The following is a 20,789-nucleotide window of genomic DNA, read 5'->3' on the forward strand; positions in this document are numbered from 1 at the left end:
CCTGTTTATGCACCTGCTCTTTTAACTGCTGGAATTAAAGTAAATGTGTTGGATTCTGATATTTACTTGTATTTTATTGCATTTTTAATTTAACAATTTCTGTAATCTGCTTAGGGACTTTTGCCAAAAATGTTAAGCCCTTTGCCCCGGCACCGTTTACCCAGTCTAAATTACTCCTCCCTCTGAAGCTGCTACTGTCCTTTACAGCAAATATTCTCAGTCATTTGTGATTTGGCCCTGAGTATACCAGAGTGTACCAGTATCAGAGGTGGCTGGAATTGTGGGTTTGCAATCATGCTTGTTGTATTTTGTTGGCTCTCCACAAATCTTTATACTTATTATTAGTGTTGTGCCAGTTCTTTTCTGCATTAAGAAAAGCCAATTTGGAAGAAGAAAAATTATCCAAAAGAAGTGAACATTTTGCTGAAACTTTACTTTTGAGGTGGCTGTGTGTGTGGTTGTGATTCTTCTTTCTTTCATCACCATCACTCTGGTAGTCTGCATTCTGCAGCCCTCCTGGGTGCCAATGCTTCCTAAAACCCAGCACATCCTCAGCTGAGCTTTCCTAAAAGCACAGAAAAGTTGTGGTGCTATCTACCATGCTCTTGAGAGCTTCTCACTGTCGTGTTTTTTCAAGTGGAGAATTTTTACTTTTTTAAAAATAATGGCTTTAAAAAAAAGATATAATGGAGGACTTCCTTTTAAAAATAAGAATTGGTGAGTGCACCAAGCTCAGGAACTTGGTACCCAGCCTACCCCGTTTCCTGCTCTTTAATTAAAGCTCAGAGGAAGATAACATGACTGAGAACTCTTCCCGTGGAGCTTTTTGAGATCAGGAAGTTCAGGCAGCTGGGGAGGCTGCAGAGAGCTGGAGAAAGAAAAACACTCACCACCGCCAGCAACAAGGTGAACTCAAGCCTGTGCCACTCAAAATTATGAAGAAGTTCTAAAGAACACTCTCTCATTCAGGGAAGAAAAGTTGAAATTTGAGGGCAGGCTTTGTATCAGATCAGAGCTGATCTCCTAGTTTTATCATCTCTCTTTAAAACAGTGGTAGTATTTGATTTATCTTTAAAAGAAAAAACGTTATTCACAGTAGTGACAGTAAGTACCCTTTTATTGTGTTGCACAAAATACAGTTATTAAAAGACTTTGTCACCTCTACCTGATAACATTCATAGCATCTCTGTAGCAAGCTGGCTACTTTAAGTATCAGCCATGTCAATTTATAATTTGCTGCTTGTTTGAACCACTTACATTTAGCCTTTAACATCCTCAAGCTAAGTAGATCATAGTTGTGATAATGTAGGAGATGATCAACAACTCTGGAGAAATTGCAATTGTCACAGCTTTGGTGGAAATGGCATTGGGCAATATCCTTTTTGGGTAAGATTCATTGTCTAGGGGGAGATGTATGCCTCTTCCATCCCCCCATGATTGTGGAGTATTCCATTAAAGGGATCCTGAGGGCAGGGCTTCTGCCCATACACCCAGCAGGGGCTGAGGGCCATAGCACTTCCCAACATGGCAAACCTGACGGATTGCATCTATTTGATGTATGTCATAGAAAGGTATATGTACCCCCTGATCATTAGGTCCAGTTGCAGACAACTCTGGGGTTTCACGCTCATCTTGCTCTATAGGACAAGGGAGCCGGTGTTTGTCTGCAGACAGCTTCCCAGTCATGTGGCCAGCATGACTAAGCTGCTTCTGGCAAACCAGAGCAGTGCACGGAAATGCCGTTTACCTTCCCGCCGCAGCGGCACCCATTTATCTACTTGCACTTGATGTGCTTTTGAACTGCTAGGTTGGCAGGAGCAGGGACCGAGCAACGGGAGCTCACTCCGTCGCAGGGATTCAAACTGCCAACCCTCTGATCGGCAAGCCCTAGGCTCTGTGGTTTAGACCATGGCGCCACCCGCGTGCCTTGATGTATGTCATAGGTCATCCTTATATCAGGTTTGACCCCCTGCAATTGTCCAGCAAGTGGGCTGGATAATATTTGAGACACCCAGGGCCAAGCCAAGCTCACTTGCATCTGTAATCAACAAAGTTGTGGCCGAACTTGAACCCAAGAAGCCCGTCTGTGGTCCTTTCATTATCTGTTGCATGTATTGTGGGGGGGGGGGGAAGCAGCAATGCAAGAGCGAGCTGCAAGTTGCTGGAATGCAAAACAGATGTTGATGTTTGGGACTGTACTATTGGAACAAAGGGGCAGTCTATTCACTGTACTGAGCACCGGGTGTTAGCTCAGAGTGTCATCTGACCTGTACTGGAAGTACAGGGGTGGAGTTTCTCTCTCTACTGTTGGAGTCTGGAGAGTGCAGACGTGTTTCTCGGTACTGCTGCAATGACAGAAATAAAGCGATGTAAATAGATTTCTGTCTGTCTCTTTCCCCCCTCCCTGAGGGAAGCAGGGAGGAGGGAGAAATTGGTGTGTCCTTCTCACGCTGAGTGGGATCGCCGATAGTGACCTTGCCTGTATCCTGCCGGGAGACGCAGACGGGGAGGTCAGCCAGGATCTCAAGCCGAATGCCTGGAGAAAGGCCAGTTACCTCTGACTGCGGCTGAGAATCCGACATGTCTGCCAACCCAATCATCTTTATTGGAAACTTAGAAGATTTCATTTCATGCCACTCTTCTAAGGAATACGTCAGACAGAAAAATACAAGAGGGATGAAGATATTAGAAAAGAATGTACTACGACACTGACTATATAGGACTCGTATTTTGTACATACTGGACTCGGTGGTCACCAAAAAGTTACATTTTTATTATATTATGTCACAGTGTTGTTTTTGCCATTATGAGAAGTGGTATCTAATTTTTGAGAAGTAGTTCTAGTAAATAACTTTGCAATTGTTACTATACGGCCTGTTATGTTTACGTGTGTTTTCAACTGGATTTGCATAATACAGTGGTGCCCCGCAAGACGAATGCCTCGCAAGACAGAAAACTCGCTAGACGAAAGAGTTTTCCGTTTTGGAGGTGCTTCGCAAAACGAATTTCCTATGGGCTTGCTTCGCAAGACGACAATGTCTTGCGAGTTCCTGCTGGTTCCCCCCCCCTTTTTTCTAAGCCGCTAAGCCGCTTATCAGCTGATCCGATCATCCGATAAGCCGCTAAAAGCTGCTAATAGCGCTAATAGCGCTAATCCGCTAATCCGTCAATGGGCTTGCTTCGCAAGACGAAAAAACCGCTACACGAAGAGAATCACAGAACGGATTCTTTTTGTCTTGCGAGGCACCACTGTATAGGCATTCTGGTGGTTTATGGTTTATGTATTGTGGGGGTGGCAGGTCACATTGCCTGGGCACACAGTTGGTAGATTCAACTGATGCAGGATGCTGCAGCAAGGCTGTTTAGTAGAGCAGCTAGATGCACACGTTACTCCTGTGCTGAGGGAACCGCACTGGCTGCTAATCAGCTACCGAGCCATGCTCATCCTATTGTTGTTTTTTTAATATATATTTTTTATTAATTTTTCTGTATTACATTTTTTCTGTATTACAATTCAGAATATTCATTTAAACAACTTTAAAGTATGAATGACTACCCTTCTTCTCTTTCCATGGTTCATTTTGCATAACATAAATCCCTGCATATTTTACATAAACTAAACCATTCAATATTCCATTATTCCATCCATCAAAACTTATTTACACTGTTGGATTTATCTTAATGCTGCCAACGTTTTCAAGTGACCAAACAATTAAACCCCTGTGTTGCAAACAATTATCAGTAATATCCAAGGCAACACGATGACCAAGTAACAATGTAATATCAATATAAAGTATTTATGTAATCTATACAGAACATTGAACAATATGAAAAACCAAATAAACAGAATCTCATAAATCTCTGAAAGTAAGTCTTATAAGTCTCTGGAAGTCTTTGTAGACTATGCAAGTCTATGAAAGAAGCAGTGGGTCAGATTCTTATCTGATGAAAACAAGCCGTAAAGCTTTGTTTTATGACGTCCAGCGCTGCCAAAGTGGTCTGCAAACAGACGTAGTGAACAGTGATTCCGGATATACCCACTGTTTCATAGAATTCTTCTTCAGCTCAGCAGAAGGATATAAAAATGCTTCATAAACCCATATATAAGGCGAATGGAATATTGCATTGTTACTCGGTCATCATGTTGCCTTGGATATTACTAACGTTTTCAAGTGTACACAATTTCCCTCTATATATTCAATCTTCTTTAAACCTATGTTCTTCTTATTCTCTTATTCTATATGTTAGGTCCGCAAGCTGCACATATTCCATCAGTTTAAGGTGCCATTCTTCTTTAGTTGGGACCTCGCTCATTTTCCATTTTGGGGCTAACAAAACACGGGCTGCAGTAGTGTCATACATAAATAACCCGTTTTGATACCTGGGAATTTCCATCTGAATTATCCCCTCAACCTTTTGTTGTTAACATATAAAACCCTGATCAATTTGAGACCACGTTACCTGAAACACTTCTTTACCCCAAGCAGATCTGTAAGATCAGGCATAGGCAAATTCGGCCCTCCAGATGTTTTGGGACTACAACTCCCATCATCCCTGACCACTGGTCCTGTTAGCTAGGGATGATGGGAGTTGTAGTCCCAAAACATCTGGTGGACCGAGTTTGCCTATGCCTGTGTAAGATTACATAGATCATCTGGAGGAATTCTGCTTGTGACACTGTACTCTACAGAATATCATAAGGCTGATGCTAAAATAGACATTTTCTGCTGTTGTCCCTATATTGTCCCACCCTCCAGCACCAGTTGCTTCAGATGCCTTGTGCTACGGACGCAAAGTCCTTCTTCATACTCACACCGGAGCCAGGATCCTGATTCGAGCGCTGCGCCACACAAGCTGACAGTGACTGTGGCGCTAGGGCAAAGGCTTCGCTGCAGAGGACAAATAAGAAAACGCGCACACACTGTGAAACACCACACATTTTCCCACCATAGTGCTCCTGGCTCCAGTGTGAGGATGAAGAAGGACACATACACAAACCCCTGTTTGTTTAATAGGCTTTTTAGCTTCTGCTGTGTTGTAATAAATGAAGCAAAAGATAGAAAAGATACTTCTTTCAAACATGAGTAGTAATTTATCTTACATTTCTCTGTTCTCCCAAAACAGCACCTGTATGGAACTTTTGGTGAAATGCAAGATTGTTTTATTAATTTATTTAATGTAATCAATTAACATGTCTTCCTAATTCAGAGCAAGTACTTAGACGATTGCAGTCTAAGTAGCTTAGGTTCGTAGGTGTCTAATCCTATTAGTGGTTATTGTGATGTAGGCTCTTAAATAACGCAATTCACTTTTGAAAATGGGATTTAGGCAATTGTAAAAATTGTTCCCGCTTGAAAATGTAAACATTGGTCTTTTAAACACATATCTACTTTCTTCCATAACATGCATGTAGTTTTCCCTCGTGTGTCACAAATGAATATTGTACACATGCTACTTTTTTTCTTCTGTGTCAAGGGTTATGTGCCTAAGCATATTCTGTGTATTGGTACATTAGATACAGTAAAAATTGGACAAAATGATTCATTTTTCACAAGTGGTAGCATTTTGGATGTTTTAAGCGTGTAGAGGGATATATTGCATTGGTTCTTCATTCCACAGATCTTTGCCTGCTTGGTCTCCCTGTTTGCTTACATATGCACTGAATGCTGTTGCTTGTTATACCATTTCTGTCTTCTCTATGGACAGGCCGATAGGCAGACATTATTTGTGAGTAGTCTAAACAGCCCTGGGGTGTGGGTACATCCTAAACCAAGAGGGAACTACAGTGGTACCTAGGGTTGCATACGCTTCAGGTTACAGACTCCGCTAACCCAGAAATAGTACCTCGGGTTAAGAACTTTGCTTCAGGATGAGAACAGAAATCGTTCTCCGGCGGCACGGCGGCAGCGGGAGGCCCCATTAGCTAAAGTGGTGCTTCAGGTTAAGAACAGTTTCAGGTTAAGAACGGACCTCCAGAACGAATTAAGTACTTAACCCGAGGTACCACTGTATACAGTAAATAGAGGAAGTAAAAAATGTTTATTAAGGGACATGGGTGGCGCTGTGGTCTAAACCACAGAGCCCAGGGCTTGCCGATCAGAAGGTTGGCGGTTCGAATTCCCGCAATGGGATGAGCTTCCGTTGCTCGGTCCCAGCTCCTGCCAACGTAGCAGTTCAAAAGCATGTAAAGTGCAAGTAGATAAATAGGTACCACTCCAGCGGGAAGGTAAACACCGTTTCCGTGCGCTGCTCTGGTTCGCCAGAAGCAGCTTAGTCATGCTGTATGCTGGCTCCCTTGGCCAGTAAAGCGAGATGAGCGCCGCAACGCCAGAGTCGTCCGCGACTGGACCTAACGGTCAAGGGTCCCTTTACCTTTAAAATGTTTATTGTTGCTTTGTCTAGCGTCTAAAGAGCTTACTTAGGTGCACCCAAGGACTTGAGCAGACCTCTTCGGATGTTTTACTGTTCTTTCAACAGTGGACTATTACTGGCATATTACATTGTGCTTTTGGAAGTCCCACTCCGTTTCCAAAATGGTTTCTTATGCAGTGTGTGTGTGTGTGTGTGTGTGTGTGTGTGCTTCTGCTGTAAAATGCAAGCCCAAAGTCTTCTTAGGCATGCAAAAATTATTGTAGCATTATTTTTAAGAAACATTTCAAGTGTCAGATGTTTAACAGTTTGCAAGTCATAGCAGTGCTTTTGTATTTGTGGTATCTAGAAGGCGCGAGGTGTGATCACATCTTACGGCATAATTTGGTGGAATGCTCCCTGCATATTTCCCCATGATGGGGAACCTGATTTCCTTCTGGACTAACTCTATGGAATGGCAGTGGTTCCAATCTTCCTTACAGGAAGAGAGCAGCCCTGGCCTTTGGGGCCACTGGCAATTAAGCTGGGCAGTATTTTATTCACAGCGCTATTTAATATTGTTGCACGCCACCCCAATCTTGCTCGGTCCCTGCACCTGCCAACCTAGCAGTTCGAAAGCACGTCAAGTGCAAATAGATAAATAGGTACCGCTCCGGCGGGAAGGTAAACGGCGTTTCCGTGCGCTGCTCTGGTTCGCCAGAAGCGGCTTAGTCATGCTGGCCACATGACCCGGAAGCTGTACGCTGGCTCCCTCGGCCAGTAAAGAGAGATGAGCGCCTTACCACCTGAGCCTATGGACTCCAGAAGGGTCTTCTATCTCTCGTACCTACAGCCTTGGATTCAGACAGAAATCAAACATTGTGCTCTGCCTCTTTGACTTTTCCAGCCTTCATCTGACATTACACACACTTTTCAACTCTAAACTCTGGCTTTTGTCCTTCTAACCACCTAAGAGCTACAAAAGCGGCCCCACCCATTTGTCATCTGTCCCAGAGCCCCCTCTCCATTGCTTTCTTAATGGCTCATCACCTTTCCTTCCTTCTCTTAATGGCCCATCAGGCCAGGCAATTACCTCATGAGGAAGCTAGCATATTTTAACCCTTGCCCAATCCAGGGGTTTGGAAGCCTTGATTAAATTCTAACACTTACTGGATCCAGGTATTTGGCACCCTGGAACTCATAGCAATATCTGTGAGAAGCTGCTGGGAGTGGTCATTGGGAGTTTGGGGACAAGGTGCCATCAGTTGGCTGATGACACTCAGCTCTTTTTCTCTGTAACACCTAATTCCGGAGGGGCTGTGTTGGCCCTGAAAGGGTGCCTGGATGCAGTGGTGAAGATGGATGATGGAAAAGCAAGCTCAACTTGAATCCTGGCGAGGCCCTGTGGGCAAGTGATTCTTGTGTCCAAGAAATGGGCAACTGGTTCTTCTGGGTCCAGCTTTTGTCACTGGAGACCCAAGTAGCTCCAGGGGCTAGGAGCGCCTTTCACCAGATGTGCTTGGTACAACAGCTTCAACTCTTCCTGGACTGAAAGAGCTTGATCACAGTAGTTCAGTCATTTGTGACTCCAAGAATGGAATAGTCCAATGTGCTATAATAATAATAATAATAATAATAATAATAATAATTTATTATTTGTACCCCGCCCATCTGGCTGGGTTTCCCCAGCCACTCTGGGAGGCTTCCACAAAGACCAAAAATACAGTAATATGTCATACATTAAAAACTTCCCTGAACAGGGCTGCCTTAAGATGTCTTCTGAACGTCAGGTTGTTGTTTATCTCTTTGACATCTGATGGGAGGGCGTTCCATAGGGCGGGTGCCACTACCGAGAAGGCCCTCTGCCTGGTTCCCTGTAGCTTTGCTTCTCGCAATGAGGGAACCGCCAGAAGGCCCTCAGCACTGGACCTCAGCGTCCGGGCAGAACGATGGGGGTGGAGACGCTTCTTCAGGTATACTATGTGGGGCCTCCCTTGCGCTTGACCTGGAAATGACAGTTAGTGAAGAATGCTGCAGCAGAGCTGCTGGCAGGAGTGCGGCCTTGCAACTGGGACAAGTTGAGGGTGCAACTGTTGGTACAGAAGGCTTGGGACCACTTACCCTATGTGGATGAAAAAGACCCCCAACTTATGCCTTTGGGTTTGACCTAAATCCCCCTCCCATGTTTCAACGGACCTTGTTGTTGGATGTTAGTGCCACGAAATAACACTGCCGTGTGTCATTTTGCAGTATGAGGACAACAGAGAGTGCACTGGACTCACTTCAGAACCAGATGGGCTGGAAAGCCGCAGATGTGTGAACTGAGGGAGTCATGTACACAGAATCCCTGAGGGAAGCTTTGAGCAGATGTGCCGTGTCTGATTATGTCACCTGGTCCTTTCCCTTTCGGCTTTATCCTGGCCTCCCTCTGAGGTCATGCGAGCATATTCTGTGGCCATAGCGTATCCACCGCTACGGACTCTTTTTCTGGTGACTTTTCATAGGCAGGCATACAGTTCCCAAGTTGTTAAGGGCTTGATATACTAACAGTAACACCTTGAGCCTGGTCGGGTAGTAAATCCGCAACAAGTGCAGATCTCTGAGGTGTCAGGTGCTGACTCACTCCTGTCTGCAGCCGTGCTACAGCATCCTGCACCAGCTGCAGCTTTTGCACTAAGTGCAAGGGATGCACCACGCAGAACACAAGCCCCATTACAGCAACCCCCTTTCAATTCATGAACCTCTGCCCCCCCCCCCAACTGCATATATCTGCAACAGCCATGGGATGCTTTTCTTTCCAGTGTGCCTTTGATTCCTGCATCGCAAGGGGTTGGACTCGATGACCCTCAGGGACCCCTTCCAGCTCTACAATTCAGTGAGATTCTACTGACGTTCAATTGCATTTTGTCTCTTGCTTTTTTTCTTCTTCAATCCTTTGTGCGCCGCTTGCTTTCTGTGCAGAACCGTTGCAGCGGGTTGGGCTCGATGACCCTCAGGGACCCCTTCCACCCCTTACCATTCTAGGACCAGAGGGGAGATCCTGCCCCGACCGCGGGCGCGCGCCGTGCGGTTCCTTTAAGCGCTGCCGAGGCGGGCGGAGGATGCCGCTCTCGCGTGCGCGCGCGCGCGTGTGTAAAGGGGAGGAGGGGAAGCAGCCGGCCTTGTGCAAGGCGCATGCGCCGTGCGGGCCGAGGAGGGAGGGGGCGGAAGAGCGCTCTCGGCTCCTTCTCGCCCTGCTGTCTGTCGAGCGGCAGCAGCGGGGGACACCTGGCTCGGGAGCCATGCAGGCGGCCGCCGCCGAGCCCTAGCCCGCCCTCGCCTCTCCAGCAGCAGCAGCGGCGCGGGCGCTTCCCTGGTTGGCCGCCGAGCCGAGCTCGCCCTCGCGCCGCCGAGCCATGGGCAACGAGGCCAGCCTGGAGGGCGGCGAGGGCTGGGCCGGGCTGCCCGAAGGCGTGGCCGGCGCGGCGGACGGCGGCTCTCCGCGGCAGCAGGGCCCCCCATCCGGGGCCGCGGCGGCGGAGCTGAGCCGGCTGAGCGAGGACGAGAGGAGGCAGATCGCCGCCGTCGTGTCAAGGGCGCAGCAGGGGCTGCCCGAGGGCGACGCGGCGGCCCAGAGGCTTCCTCAGCAAAGGCACGCCAAGGCCGGGGGGGGCGAGGCGTGGGGTGGGTGGGGGGCGCTTGGGGGCAGCCATAGCCGAGGCGAGCTCCTCCTCCTCGCTGAGGTGAGGGGGCTGCCCGGCTGCTGGCGCCCTTCTTCGCCGCGGGCCCGGGAGGGGGGGGGGCAGAGCGAATGGGGCGCGTCCCGTGCCAGCCCCACCGGGGAGCAGGCTCCGCCGTCGCCCCTGCGCGGCAGCTAAAATGGAAGCGCCGAGCGCCGCTCTCCACAGAATGAGAGAGAGAGACGCTCAAGTTCCAAGCGCGGCTCTCTCTCCCTCTGGCTCTGGGGCTGGAGAGAAGGCGCGAAGGAGATGGGGCGGGTGCTGAGGCACTACGGACCTCCAGATCCGGGGGGGGGGGAGGGTTTCCTTTGCTGCCTCCTCCTTTTTTGGGGGGGGGTCCGGGGGGGTCCTCCCATTTATGCTGCCAGGGAATCGCGTTGACGGTGGAGCAGCGCGCACTGCTACCTCGCCTGGCCATTACGAGGCACGTAATTTCAATTTCCCCTGTCCGTGGTGCTGAAAACGCTCGCTTTTCTATAGAGGGCTTTTTGGTCTTATTTATATTTATCTTTGATATTTCTCATCCTTTTCTATTGCGCCGGGAGACAGAGCTGTGGTACAAAATATCTTCTTTCCCCTCTCTCTCTCCCCCCCCCCGTTCAAATCCTATCCCTCTGAATTCTTTATTTTCCTCACACCATATTGACAAATTCCTCCTATTCCATTAACAGTTACCAGTTATGTTCCTATCTCATCCTGGATACGGTATTTTCCCGTGTATAGGATGCCCCCATGTATAAGACGCCCCCTATTTTGGGGGGCTCCAAATTAAGAAAACACCCCGCAGCACTACCCGTGTATAAGACGAGCCCCAATTTTAAACTGAATATTTTGGTTGAAAAACCTGGTCTTATACACGGAAAAATACGGTAACTGCCAAATAAATTGTTACTCTGTAAAGCTCATCAGCGCTTGATGAACTGATTGATAAATTGATAAATTGAAATTAAATTAATTTAAAATAATTTAAAGCAAAAAGGTTTTACATCTCCCCCGCCCCCCCATTCTACTCGAAACTATTTCTTCTCTTAATCTCTAGTTGTTTGCTAATTTTAGGTATTCCAAAATTTGTAAGAGAATGGGTAGGATAGCCACAAATGATACACATGGTCATTTTTGTGACCCTCCATGTTCTCTGTTCACAGGAGTTTTGGAGATTTTCCTAGTGTGTCCAGGCCCTTGTACCTTGTGGTGTGACTATTAAGAATACTCATTGCTGTTGATAGTGCGCTTTGATTTCTGATCTCCTTTTTTCTCCATTCCTTCCCTGGATCTCTTTAAAAACTATGTTAAAAATGTAGATAGAAAGGCACATTCTCTCTCTCTCTCTCTCTCTCTCTCTCACACACACACACACACACACACACACACATGCACACTACTTTAAAAGAAAAGCAAATGTAAAGTTTGCCTTAGAGTACCATCCTAAACGCAGGGACACGGGTGGCACTGTGGGTAAAACCTCAGCGCCTAGGACTTGCCGATCGCATGGTCGGCGGTTCGAATCCCCGCAGCGGGGTGAGCTCCCGTCTTCCGGTCCCAGCGCCTGCCAACCTAGCAGTTCGAAAGCACCCCCGGGTACAAGTAGATAAATAGGGACCGCTTAGTAGCGGGAAGGTAAACGGCATTTCCGTGTGCGGCTCTGGCTCGCCAGATGCAGCTTGTCACGCTGGCCACGTGACCCGGAAGTGTCTCCGGACAGCGCTGGCCCCTGGCCTCTTAAGTGAGAAGGGCGCACAACCCCAGAGTCTGTCAAGACTGGCCCGTACGGGCAGGGGTACCTTTACCTTTACCTTACCATCCTAAACATGTGATCAGAAATAAGTCCCACTGAGTTCCACGGGGTTTGTCCTATAGTTTGTTTATGAAGCTATCTTCCCATAGTGAAATTGACTAGATCTGAAGCAGCTTGTCTTGTGGTTCAGTCAATTTCCCACAACCTTGATGGAAAGCAGAAAAAGTTAGAAATTAGAAAAGCTGGCTGACAACCTCAATATCAGCCTCCCTACCTGTCTGCACAGCTATCAGGCTACAGATTTTCGATCAGGATTAGTGTCAGGATTAGACTGAATTTGCACCACACTAGTAACCATCTGCATACAGATTCTATCATATTAATAATAAAAACATCAGAAATATAATGTTTAAGAGCCTCAAAATATTTCATTTATGAATAAATTATTATGAAACGATTTCATAATATACCAATTGCATTTGTAAAAACTGTTTCAGCTACCAGCTGTGATAAAAAAAGGAATCCTTAATTCACACTGCAATGAAGAGTATAAAAGAATCCCTAAATCATATTTGGTGCTGGTACTTATTTTATTGAAATAACATTAATGCGCTATCTACAGATTACCTCTATACCTAAGTGTGGAGAAATATACTGGATGTGTGGCACAGACAGGGGCATTTTTTGACAATACAGGGAAGAATGAGTCTTGTACTGAGGTTACCTCAAGGTCCATTTCCATCTTGCACATTAAATAACTTTGGCATGCTAATTTAAAATGGTTTATTATTTTAGATTAAACCTTGAATCATTGCTAAACTGATCACATCAATATCTTTCCACCAACCTCAAGTTCCAAGTAGTGGCATGCAAGTTATCCTTTTAATTCAACAGTTTGCAAAGGAAGTGCGCTATCTGAGAAGAAAATTTGATGTATTTGTGTTGCCAATTTAGATTCAGTTTCATCTCTAAAATCACAGAATTTTAATTTGGTTTAAATTTCCATGATAGATTGGCAGTTAACCCATCTTGTAACAGTTTTGACTTCAGCAGTAAACTAAGAAAGCAAAAGCTTTTTATTAACAGTTTTAAAAATAATAGTAATAATTTATTAAATTTGTATATCACCCTTCATTCAAACTTCCCAGGGTGGTTCCACCCACCTTTGGGAAGGAAACCTTCCATTCAATGTGAATTAACAAATGACACAAGTGGGAAAACCGTCATTTCACCTGCTTTGTGATTTATGTATGCAATTATTTTAATTCTGCCCTTCAATTAAATAGTTTTCAGAACAATTTTCAATGAAATATAAAACAATAATAACACCATTGCCACAATTGCTGTTTATAGCTGAGGTTAAAATCCATCCAGCAAAGATGAGATTAAAATCACCATGAGTAGTCTTGGGAAAAAATTTAAGAGCTCTTACTTAGTGTGTAAAATATAGCAGCACAGGCAGCTGGCAGGTCTCTAACAAGAGTGAATTCTAGAAATGGTGAATCAGAACCAAGAACGGCCTCTCTTCTGTCACCTCCAGCCTCATGTTAGATGGTAGGGGCACCTGGATTAAGGCTTCCAAGGCATATCTTAATTCACCTGCTAGTGTGCCCCATAAACATGTTTCCTTCATTAATCTAATTTAAAAATGACCACAGTGGCTGATACTGTAATATTATTTAACTCTGAAACAGAGAAGAACTCAGACGTTCTTTTATAGCATTGTAAAAATACCTAGGGACACCTGGGAACACAGGGATGGTGGGGAGCAAAGGCTTTCCTTAAGATCAGGGCTAGTCAAGGTGAGGCAGCTGCCTCAGGCGGCAGATCCCGATGTTGACCTTTCACTCCCTCCCTATTGTTTCTGATGTAGATCTTCCCTCACCCCTTCTTTCCTTGAGGAAAAGGGTGCCATTTTGGGGTGCTCCTCAAGAGCCAAAATATCTTTGGCCAGCTCTGCCTAAGGTAGCTGAGTACTCTCTCAAGTATATCAACATTTCTTTAGGGTTTTGGTTTGTATACATAGGCAAACTGGGACCTCCAGATGTTTTGGGACTACAACTCCCATCATCCATAGCTAACAGGACCAGTGGTCAGGGATGATGGGAATTGTAGGCTCAAAACATCTGGAGGGCCGAGTTTGTCTATGCCTAGCATACATAATTGGAGGGACCCGGGTGGCGCTGTGGGTAAAAGCCTCAGTGCCTAGGACTTGCCGATCGAAAGGTCGGCGGTTCGGTCCCAGTGCCTGCCAACCTAGCAGTTCGAAAGCACCCCCAGGTGCAAGTAGATAAATAGGGACCGCTTACTAGCAGGAAGGCCTCTAGAGTGAGATGAGCGCACAACCCTAGAGTCTGGCAAGACTGGCCCGTACGGGCAGGGGTACCTTTACCTAGTATACATAATGGTCATTTCTAAAAGAGTTATCTTAAATGCAATCTAAATGTATCTTGAGATGTCATATTCTCTAAACCTAAAACAGTCACTGAAGTATTTCATACATCATGAAGATTGTTTGATGGGCCTTAATCGTAAATGATGAACTTTTATTATGTAGTCAGCAAGAATCCATATGCAATGAGATATAATCCATTTTTTATTTTTACATTACACGAGCATTGCATTGTCCTTGTCTCCACATCTTAGAGAAATAGTGAGCAGCAGCAGGGAATAAAGTTATCATTTGTCTTTGGCTTAGAAACAACAAGGTTGTTATGGGCCTCTATTCTAGTAAAGATTTGTGTATATTCATTTATTTCTGATATCTTTATACCACCCTTCAGTAAAAATTCCAAGGGTCATTTATATAAGAAAGTGGGGTGGGGGGAGCATCTCTTTACAACTTGACAGAAGTAAGCGATGTACCTTTTGCTATGTTATGAAAGATTGTAAAAAATGAGGCCTGGTAGAGTCCTGCTTTCTTCATTTCTCCATTGATCTACTACCTTCAGGCTAGGTACAAAATATAAGCAGGCCCAGGTGAGTTAATTTTGCCTCATGTCTGTTCGAAGAATTTTAAGGAAATGATTCTTAAAGTAATTTTATGAAAATTATTCTTAAACTCCACTCTGCCGATCAGCGCAACCCGGAAAGCACTTTCTTGTAGTACCCAAGGCAAGATGAAAACGAGTATTTTTGACAAGCAAATCATAGTGGATGCTTTCTAAAATTCATGTTTTTTGCTGCACACTTGGGGTTAAGGGAATGGAATATTGTTGCTAGGCAGCAGGTAGACACTTCTAGGCTTGCAAATTCTCCACATCAGCCATAAAAAGGTGATCTAGCGCATGCACAAACCTAACCACCCACTGCGATGCATTGTAGTTTTAATTCAAAAACCTTCCAAGGCCATGCGTATTGTGGACATAACATGTTTTTGTTTTAAACGCAGAACAAGGAAGCCTAAAAGAGTTTTAAGAACAGCTGGTCGAGGTTGTAGTTCAAAGCATACTTACTAGAGTGTAAATCTCATTGACCTCATTGGTACCTACTTCTGTATAGGTATGTTTAGGATTGTGTTGCACTAGCTTCAGAAGAGGAGCAACCATGCTAGCCTCCTAATACAAAAGGGCAAAAACAAAAAACTTGTGTGGTTCCTTAAACACTGATGAACATATTGTGACACATGTTTTTGTTAGCAAGACCTCTAAGTAGGCTGACATTAGGAAAACCTATAATTGTATTTAAAGCTTATGAAATACATGACACCACTCAAAAGACCTGTCAGTAGAATACCAAACTAAATGCTGCTTGGTCATTTTCAGTGAAGAGTAGTAGACTATTCTCAGAGGATTGCTTCTATTCAGTTTACTGAAATTAATGGAGTCTTTAGTGTTGGAAAAGCGCCCTGGGGGTACCTGTAACCCTCCGAAACTCTGAGCGTCCTCCGGTACGCGCAGCTCTGGAAAAGGCATCTCCCTTCTCTTCCCATGCGCTTCTAGCGACATACATCAGAATGATATATGCACACTAATCTTCTGGCATAACACAGCAAGAAGTGTGAGACATCGTAGAGCTAATCTACTATTTATTTACACACTATGTACAGACAAAAGCATAATGGCGTCTGTTCTCTCCAGCTCCGAGAGAACAAACAGAAAAAAATAAAAGTGAAAGTACAGTGTCATAGTACCCACAGCGGAAGAGATAAGACTCTTCCTTTCCCAGACTTGTCCCAGACAGGCATCTGATTTACAACAATTTCATCTGCAGCATTGGAGGAGTGAAATTGCTAACATTTAGAAGTGGGGGTAGTTTTGATGGGCAGGAAAAGTCTGATGTCCTCTAGTTGTTACAAAATTCTTAAATCAGTATTTCATTTCTCAGGTGGTTCATAGATACTGGCTCTGTTGACATGACTTTTATTTGTGCGCCTTGGGGCTATTCATGAGGTGCATGCTCATCAAGTGATGACTTGCATGTGTGTAATGACTCATGGCATGTCAAATGCCACAGGCAGAGACTTTATATCTCCTCTAGCACTATTTAGTGGATGCTATTCATTTGTGAGAGACCCAATGCTGCATATATTTTTCTGAACTGGCTCTTAGCAAACACCTAATTCCTTGTTTATAGAGGGGGGAAAACCTAGCTTCTGGCAAGAAGAGGAGTTTGGCAAGATGTTGTTGATAAGGCATGTCCCATAGCACTAATTTATGGGAGACTGATTATACTGAAGTGCCATACTTCAGTATAATCACGTGGTCACGTGGCCAGCAGCTGTAGTTTTATAGGGGAATTCAGTGTCTGCTGTTTCAAAGGGTTAACAGGGTATGGTTTGGGCTGGGTGGTTGTAAAGCTGTTTTAGAGCTATGAGTTGGGAAATAGTTATTTCATTTATTTCATAAAATTTATACACCACCGGATCATAAAAAAATCAAAGTGGTTTACAAAAGATAAAACAGTAAAATCAAGAAAAAATACAATCCTACTTTAAAACATGCAAAACACTAAAACAGATTAAAATTAATCTCAATTTTCTAAGCATTTAGGTAGGTTTGTCTCAAAAGGAATTGAAGCTTTGGCCTCCTGACTTCCTCCAGCCCATTTACTGCTGAAGTAGAATTTCTAAGCTCCTTGGCACATCCTAATTTCCAAGTTTACGAAGATAGCATTTTGGAATATAGTTCATAGTTACTCAGCCAGTATCCTATGGATGAGAACCTGTGAAAAAGTTAGGCAGCAAGTAACAAAGACAGAAGAGGTAGAGCTAAGAGATAGAGAGGCAGTAGTAAGCAAAATGACCCAAATACCTCTTAGAATGATCAGGAAGTAGACCAGGAATATGAAATTTTACATCAATTTCATTACTTACATAGGTGAACCCAAGTAACCTATGCATTGTGGATTACCATAACCTGGGAAGCTATGACTGTAACCTTTCCTTATCCAGCATTTCTTTACTCAGGGTTCTTTGACACATTCTAGCGCGTTCCATTTTCTACTGAACATTTCAACAATGCTTGTAATTCCACATCGTTGTGACATGGTTGCTATTCTTTCTTGGATCTCACTGTGCTGATGTTATTATGTTATCTTTTATCTTATTCAAGATGTCAAGTTTTCACTTGATTGTCACTGAGAGTCAGCAAAGTCAGTTCCAAGCACGTTTGCAGAATATTGGCACAGAGTTGAACTTGTCATCCATTTTGGTCCATCAGGGCTGATTTTTGCTGTCATTGTTTCCACAGTAGTTTAGTAGGGTGTAGTGTTAATGTTGCTGATTTGTTGTGTGAAGAAAGTGTCTCTAATACAGGAGAGGGAGGTGGGAATCCTTAAACATGACTTATATGAGTGCACTTAGTTTCATTGCTCTTGTCTAGAAACATGTAATTTCAGCAATTTAGTTGCCTGAAACTAAATTACAATCAGGAATGTTCACATTTGTCAGCAATGGCCAGTATGTTGCAGTAATCTTTATGGGAAAGATTTGCTTAAAATCAAAATATCCTTTTAAAACTGTAAAAAAAATTAAATCTTAGCTCTTGGCTCATTTAGTTTACTGGGAAAAGATACAGCAATTAAGAAAGAAAGCTATATATTCCTTTAATAAAAAATATATATGTTTAAATAACAGATTTTATCAAAGCATCAAAATTCCCTCCGTCACCTTTCATTTTATGATAGTTCCACCAATGTATTTTCGTGCTTAGAATATAATTTAACTCTAGATAGTTCGTGGAAGTGAAACTGGGTAGGTGGTGAGACATATTCAACATTTTTTATTTTTTAATAATTACTTTGCATTCCTGGCACATTACCTTGTATGCGATTTCTTTGAATGATGTTGGTGAAGAAAATATTTGGTTTGCTAGTATTAAAGTAACACTATGTGCCAGGAATGCCATTTTGGCCCCTCGACTGTGGGTACTTGGGGCTGTGGGTGCCGCGCAGGGTGCCTGGCCCCTTCATGGGGACTTTTGTGGGTGCTTAGGCACTCAGGGCCCCAGGGAGTTGGCACGTATGCTACCTGCAAAAAGATTTATTTTATGTCTCATATCTGTGTATTTTATTCCTTGTACCAACTGATTTTGATAGATTTTATTTGCCATAGGCTCCATACAGGAGGCAAAGAACAAAGGTGACAAGGCACAAATGTTGAATTTGGGTGTGTCCCAGGCATTTAGTTGAATAGAGGCTAAGTTACCTTTATGTAACTGCTTTTAAAGCCACAATGAATATCCTCTGAAAATGAGTTTTTTTGGGTGGCAGGAAGGTAAAGCATGTTTGAAATCCCAACTTAACCAGTCAAATGCCTTGCAGTGAACATCCAGTGAATGTTTAATCCAGTTTGGGGGGGGGGTTCTCACCTTAAATTTGTCAGATCAGCAGCATCAATAATATCTTTAAACCAGATTTGGCACAAATCTTTTCCTTGATTTCCCTCTCGTATTTCCCTCTCGTATTTTTGTTTCATTGGTCCAATCTAAATCGCCATCCAAAATTGCAGTTCCTTTTGCAAAATAAAAAAATTCCTTCCTGTAGCACCTTAAAGACCAACTAAGTTAGTTCTTGGTATAAGCTTTCGTGTGCATGCGCACTTCTTCAGATACACAGATTCTTCAGATGTATCTGAAGAAGTGTGCATGCACACGAAAGCTTATACCAAGAACTAACTTAGTTGGTCTTTAAGGTGCTACAGGAAGGAATTTTTTTATTTTGACTATGGCAGACCAACACGGCTACCTATCTGTAACCAGTTCCTTTTGCAAATTGTGTGAGTCATTGAAGAGTTTGCTGTAATATATTTATTTGGCCATTATTAGGGCTAAACATTCATAGAATCATAGAGTTGGAAGAGACCACAAGGGCCATCAAGTCCAACCCCCTGCCAAGCAGGAAACACCATCAGAGCACTCCTGACATATGGTTGTCAAGCCTCTGCTTAAAGACCTCCAAAGTAGGAGACTCCACCACACTCCTTGGCAGCAAATCCCACTGTCGAACAGCTCTTACTGTCAGGAAGTTCTTCCTAATGTTTAGGTGGAATCTTCTTTCTTGTAGTTTGGATCCATTGCTCCGTGTCCGCTTCTCTGGAGCAGCAGAAAACAACCTTTCTCCCTCCTCTATGTGACATCCTTTTATATATTTGAACATGGCTATCATATCACCCCTTAACCTCCTCTTCTCCAGGCTAAACATGCCCAGCTCCCTTAGCCGTTCCTCATAAGGCATCGTTTCCAGGCCTTTGACCATTTTGGTTGCCCTCTTCTGGACACGTTCCAGTTTGTCAGTGTCCTTCTTGAACTGTGGTGCCCATTGAGCCTAGAGTAATTTCACGATTTTCATTAATCCTTGAAAAATACATCTATCTTTAGGGTCAAGTAATGTATCTTGACTCATGAAACCTAGGCTTATTGACAGTCCAGATTGCTACCTCCTTTTCTGTGGATTTGCCTGCAACCATATGCCATTCACCCTATGCACAAGAAATAAGCTGTTTTACCTATTTAGATATTATTATTATTATTTTGTAGTTCCTTTCTGAGGCTTCATTTTTTAATACTGACCATACTCTTTCTCCTCTTCACCTTGGTTACCTAGACCATTCACTTTCCATGTGCAGACTTTTAGCCCCCATAATATTAATACTGGAGTTCTTCCCACTAATTATAAATACAGAATACTTATAATTAAGCCAAAGGTTCGGTATCATCAGATAAGGGATGCCAGTGGCACTGTGGTCTCAACCACACTGAGCATCTTGGGCTTGCCGATCGGAAGGTCAACAGTTCGAATCCGTGCGATGGGGTGAGCTCCTGTTGCTCTGTCCCAGCTTTTGCCAACCTAGCAGTTCAAAAGCCTACCAGTGTGAGTATAGAAATAGGTACCACTGCAGCGGGAAGATAAATAGCATTTCCATGCACTCTGGCTTCCATCACAATGTTCCATTGCACCAGAAGCAGTTTAGTCATGCTGGCCACATGACCCAGAAAGCTGCCAGTGGACAAATGCCAGCTCCCTTGGCCTGAAAGCGGGATGAGTGCTGCACCCCACAGTCAAATTCAATTAGACTTAACCATCCAGGGGTTCTTTATCTTTTACCTTTAACTTTACAATCTATCATCAGATATTGAGAAACACCCTTATTTGCTAAAATTGGTTGGGTTGTAGCCCTCAAGAGTGGTTTTTGGTATGAGCTGCTGGGAGAAATCAGGAATTGTTTGACACTAAATTCCAGAGACATTTCAAATATGCAAATGCACAAGGAATATCACCCCCTACCCCCTAATTTTACTCTCTTCCTTCTACACTCAGTATAAATCCAGAGTCTGTCCATTCCCTCAAGAGAGGTAACGATGGCTAGGGAGTTTAGGTACAGCACATTTCAATCACCTTCCCCCTAATACTGCAACTTCTATCCTATATCAGAAAAACAACCTTAGAGTTTCCTTCTAGTATTTGACTAATTCAAGCACATCAATTATTCCTCACCCAATGGCTGCCTATCTTCCTGTGAAGAATGGGCTGATTTTCGTGCCATTAGA

General features: G+C 44.0%; 1 protein-coding gene across 6 annotated transcripts in view; it reads left to right on the forward strand.

The window, feature by feature from the left end:
* Nucleotides 1-20,789, forward strand: part of PCLO (piccolo presynaptic cytomatrix protein) — a 239,349-nt gene that overhangs the window by 4,783 nt on the left and 213,777 nt on the right. Inside the window, exon 1 of one of the 6 annotated variants that reach the window (XM_081191445.1) lies at nucleotides 9,568-9,979. The exons of the other annotated variants lie outside the window; for them this stretch is intronic. Within the exon in view, the coding sequence (XP_081047571.1) occupies nucleotides 9,744-9,979 (236 nt within the window). The 5' untranslated portion in view covers nucleotides 9,568-9,743. Of the gene's footprint in view, nucleotides 1-9,567; nucleotides 9,980-20,789 lie in introns of those variants that run through there. 6 annotated transcript variants of the gene reach the window in all.

This window comes from Podarcis bocagei, assembly GCF_964188305.1.
Source record: "Podarcis bocagei genome assembly, chromosome: 4".
Taxonomy (NCBI): Eukaryota; Metazoa; Chordata; class Lepidosauria; order Squamata; family Lacertidae; genus Podarcis; species Podarcis bocagei.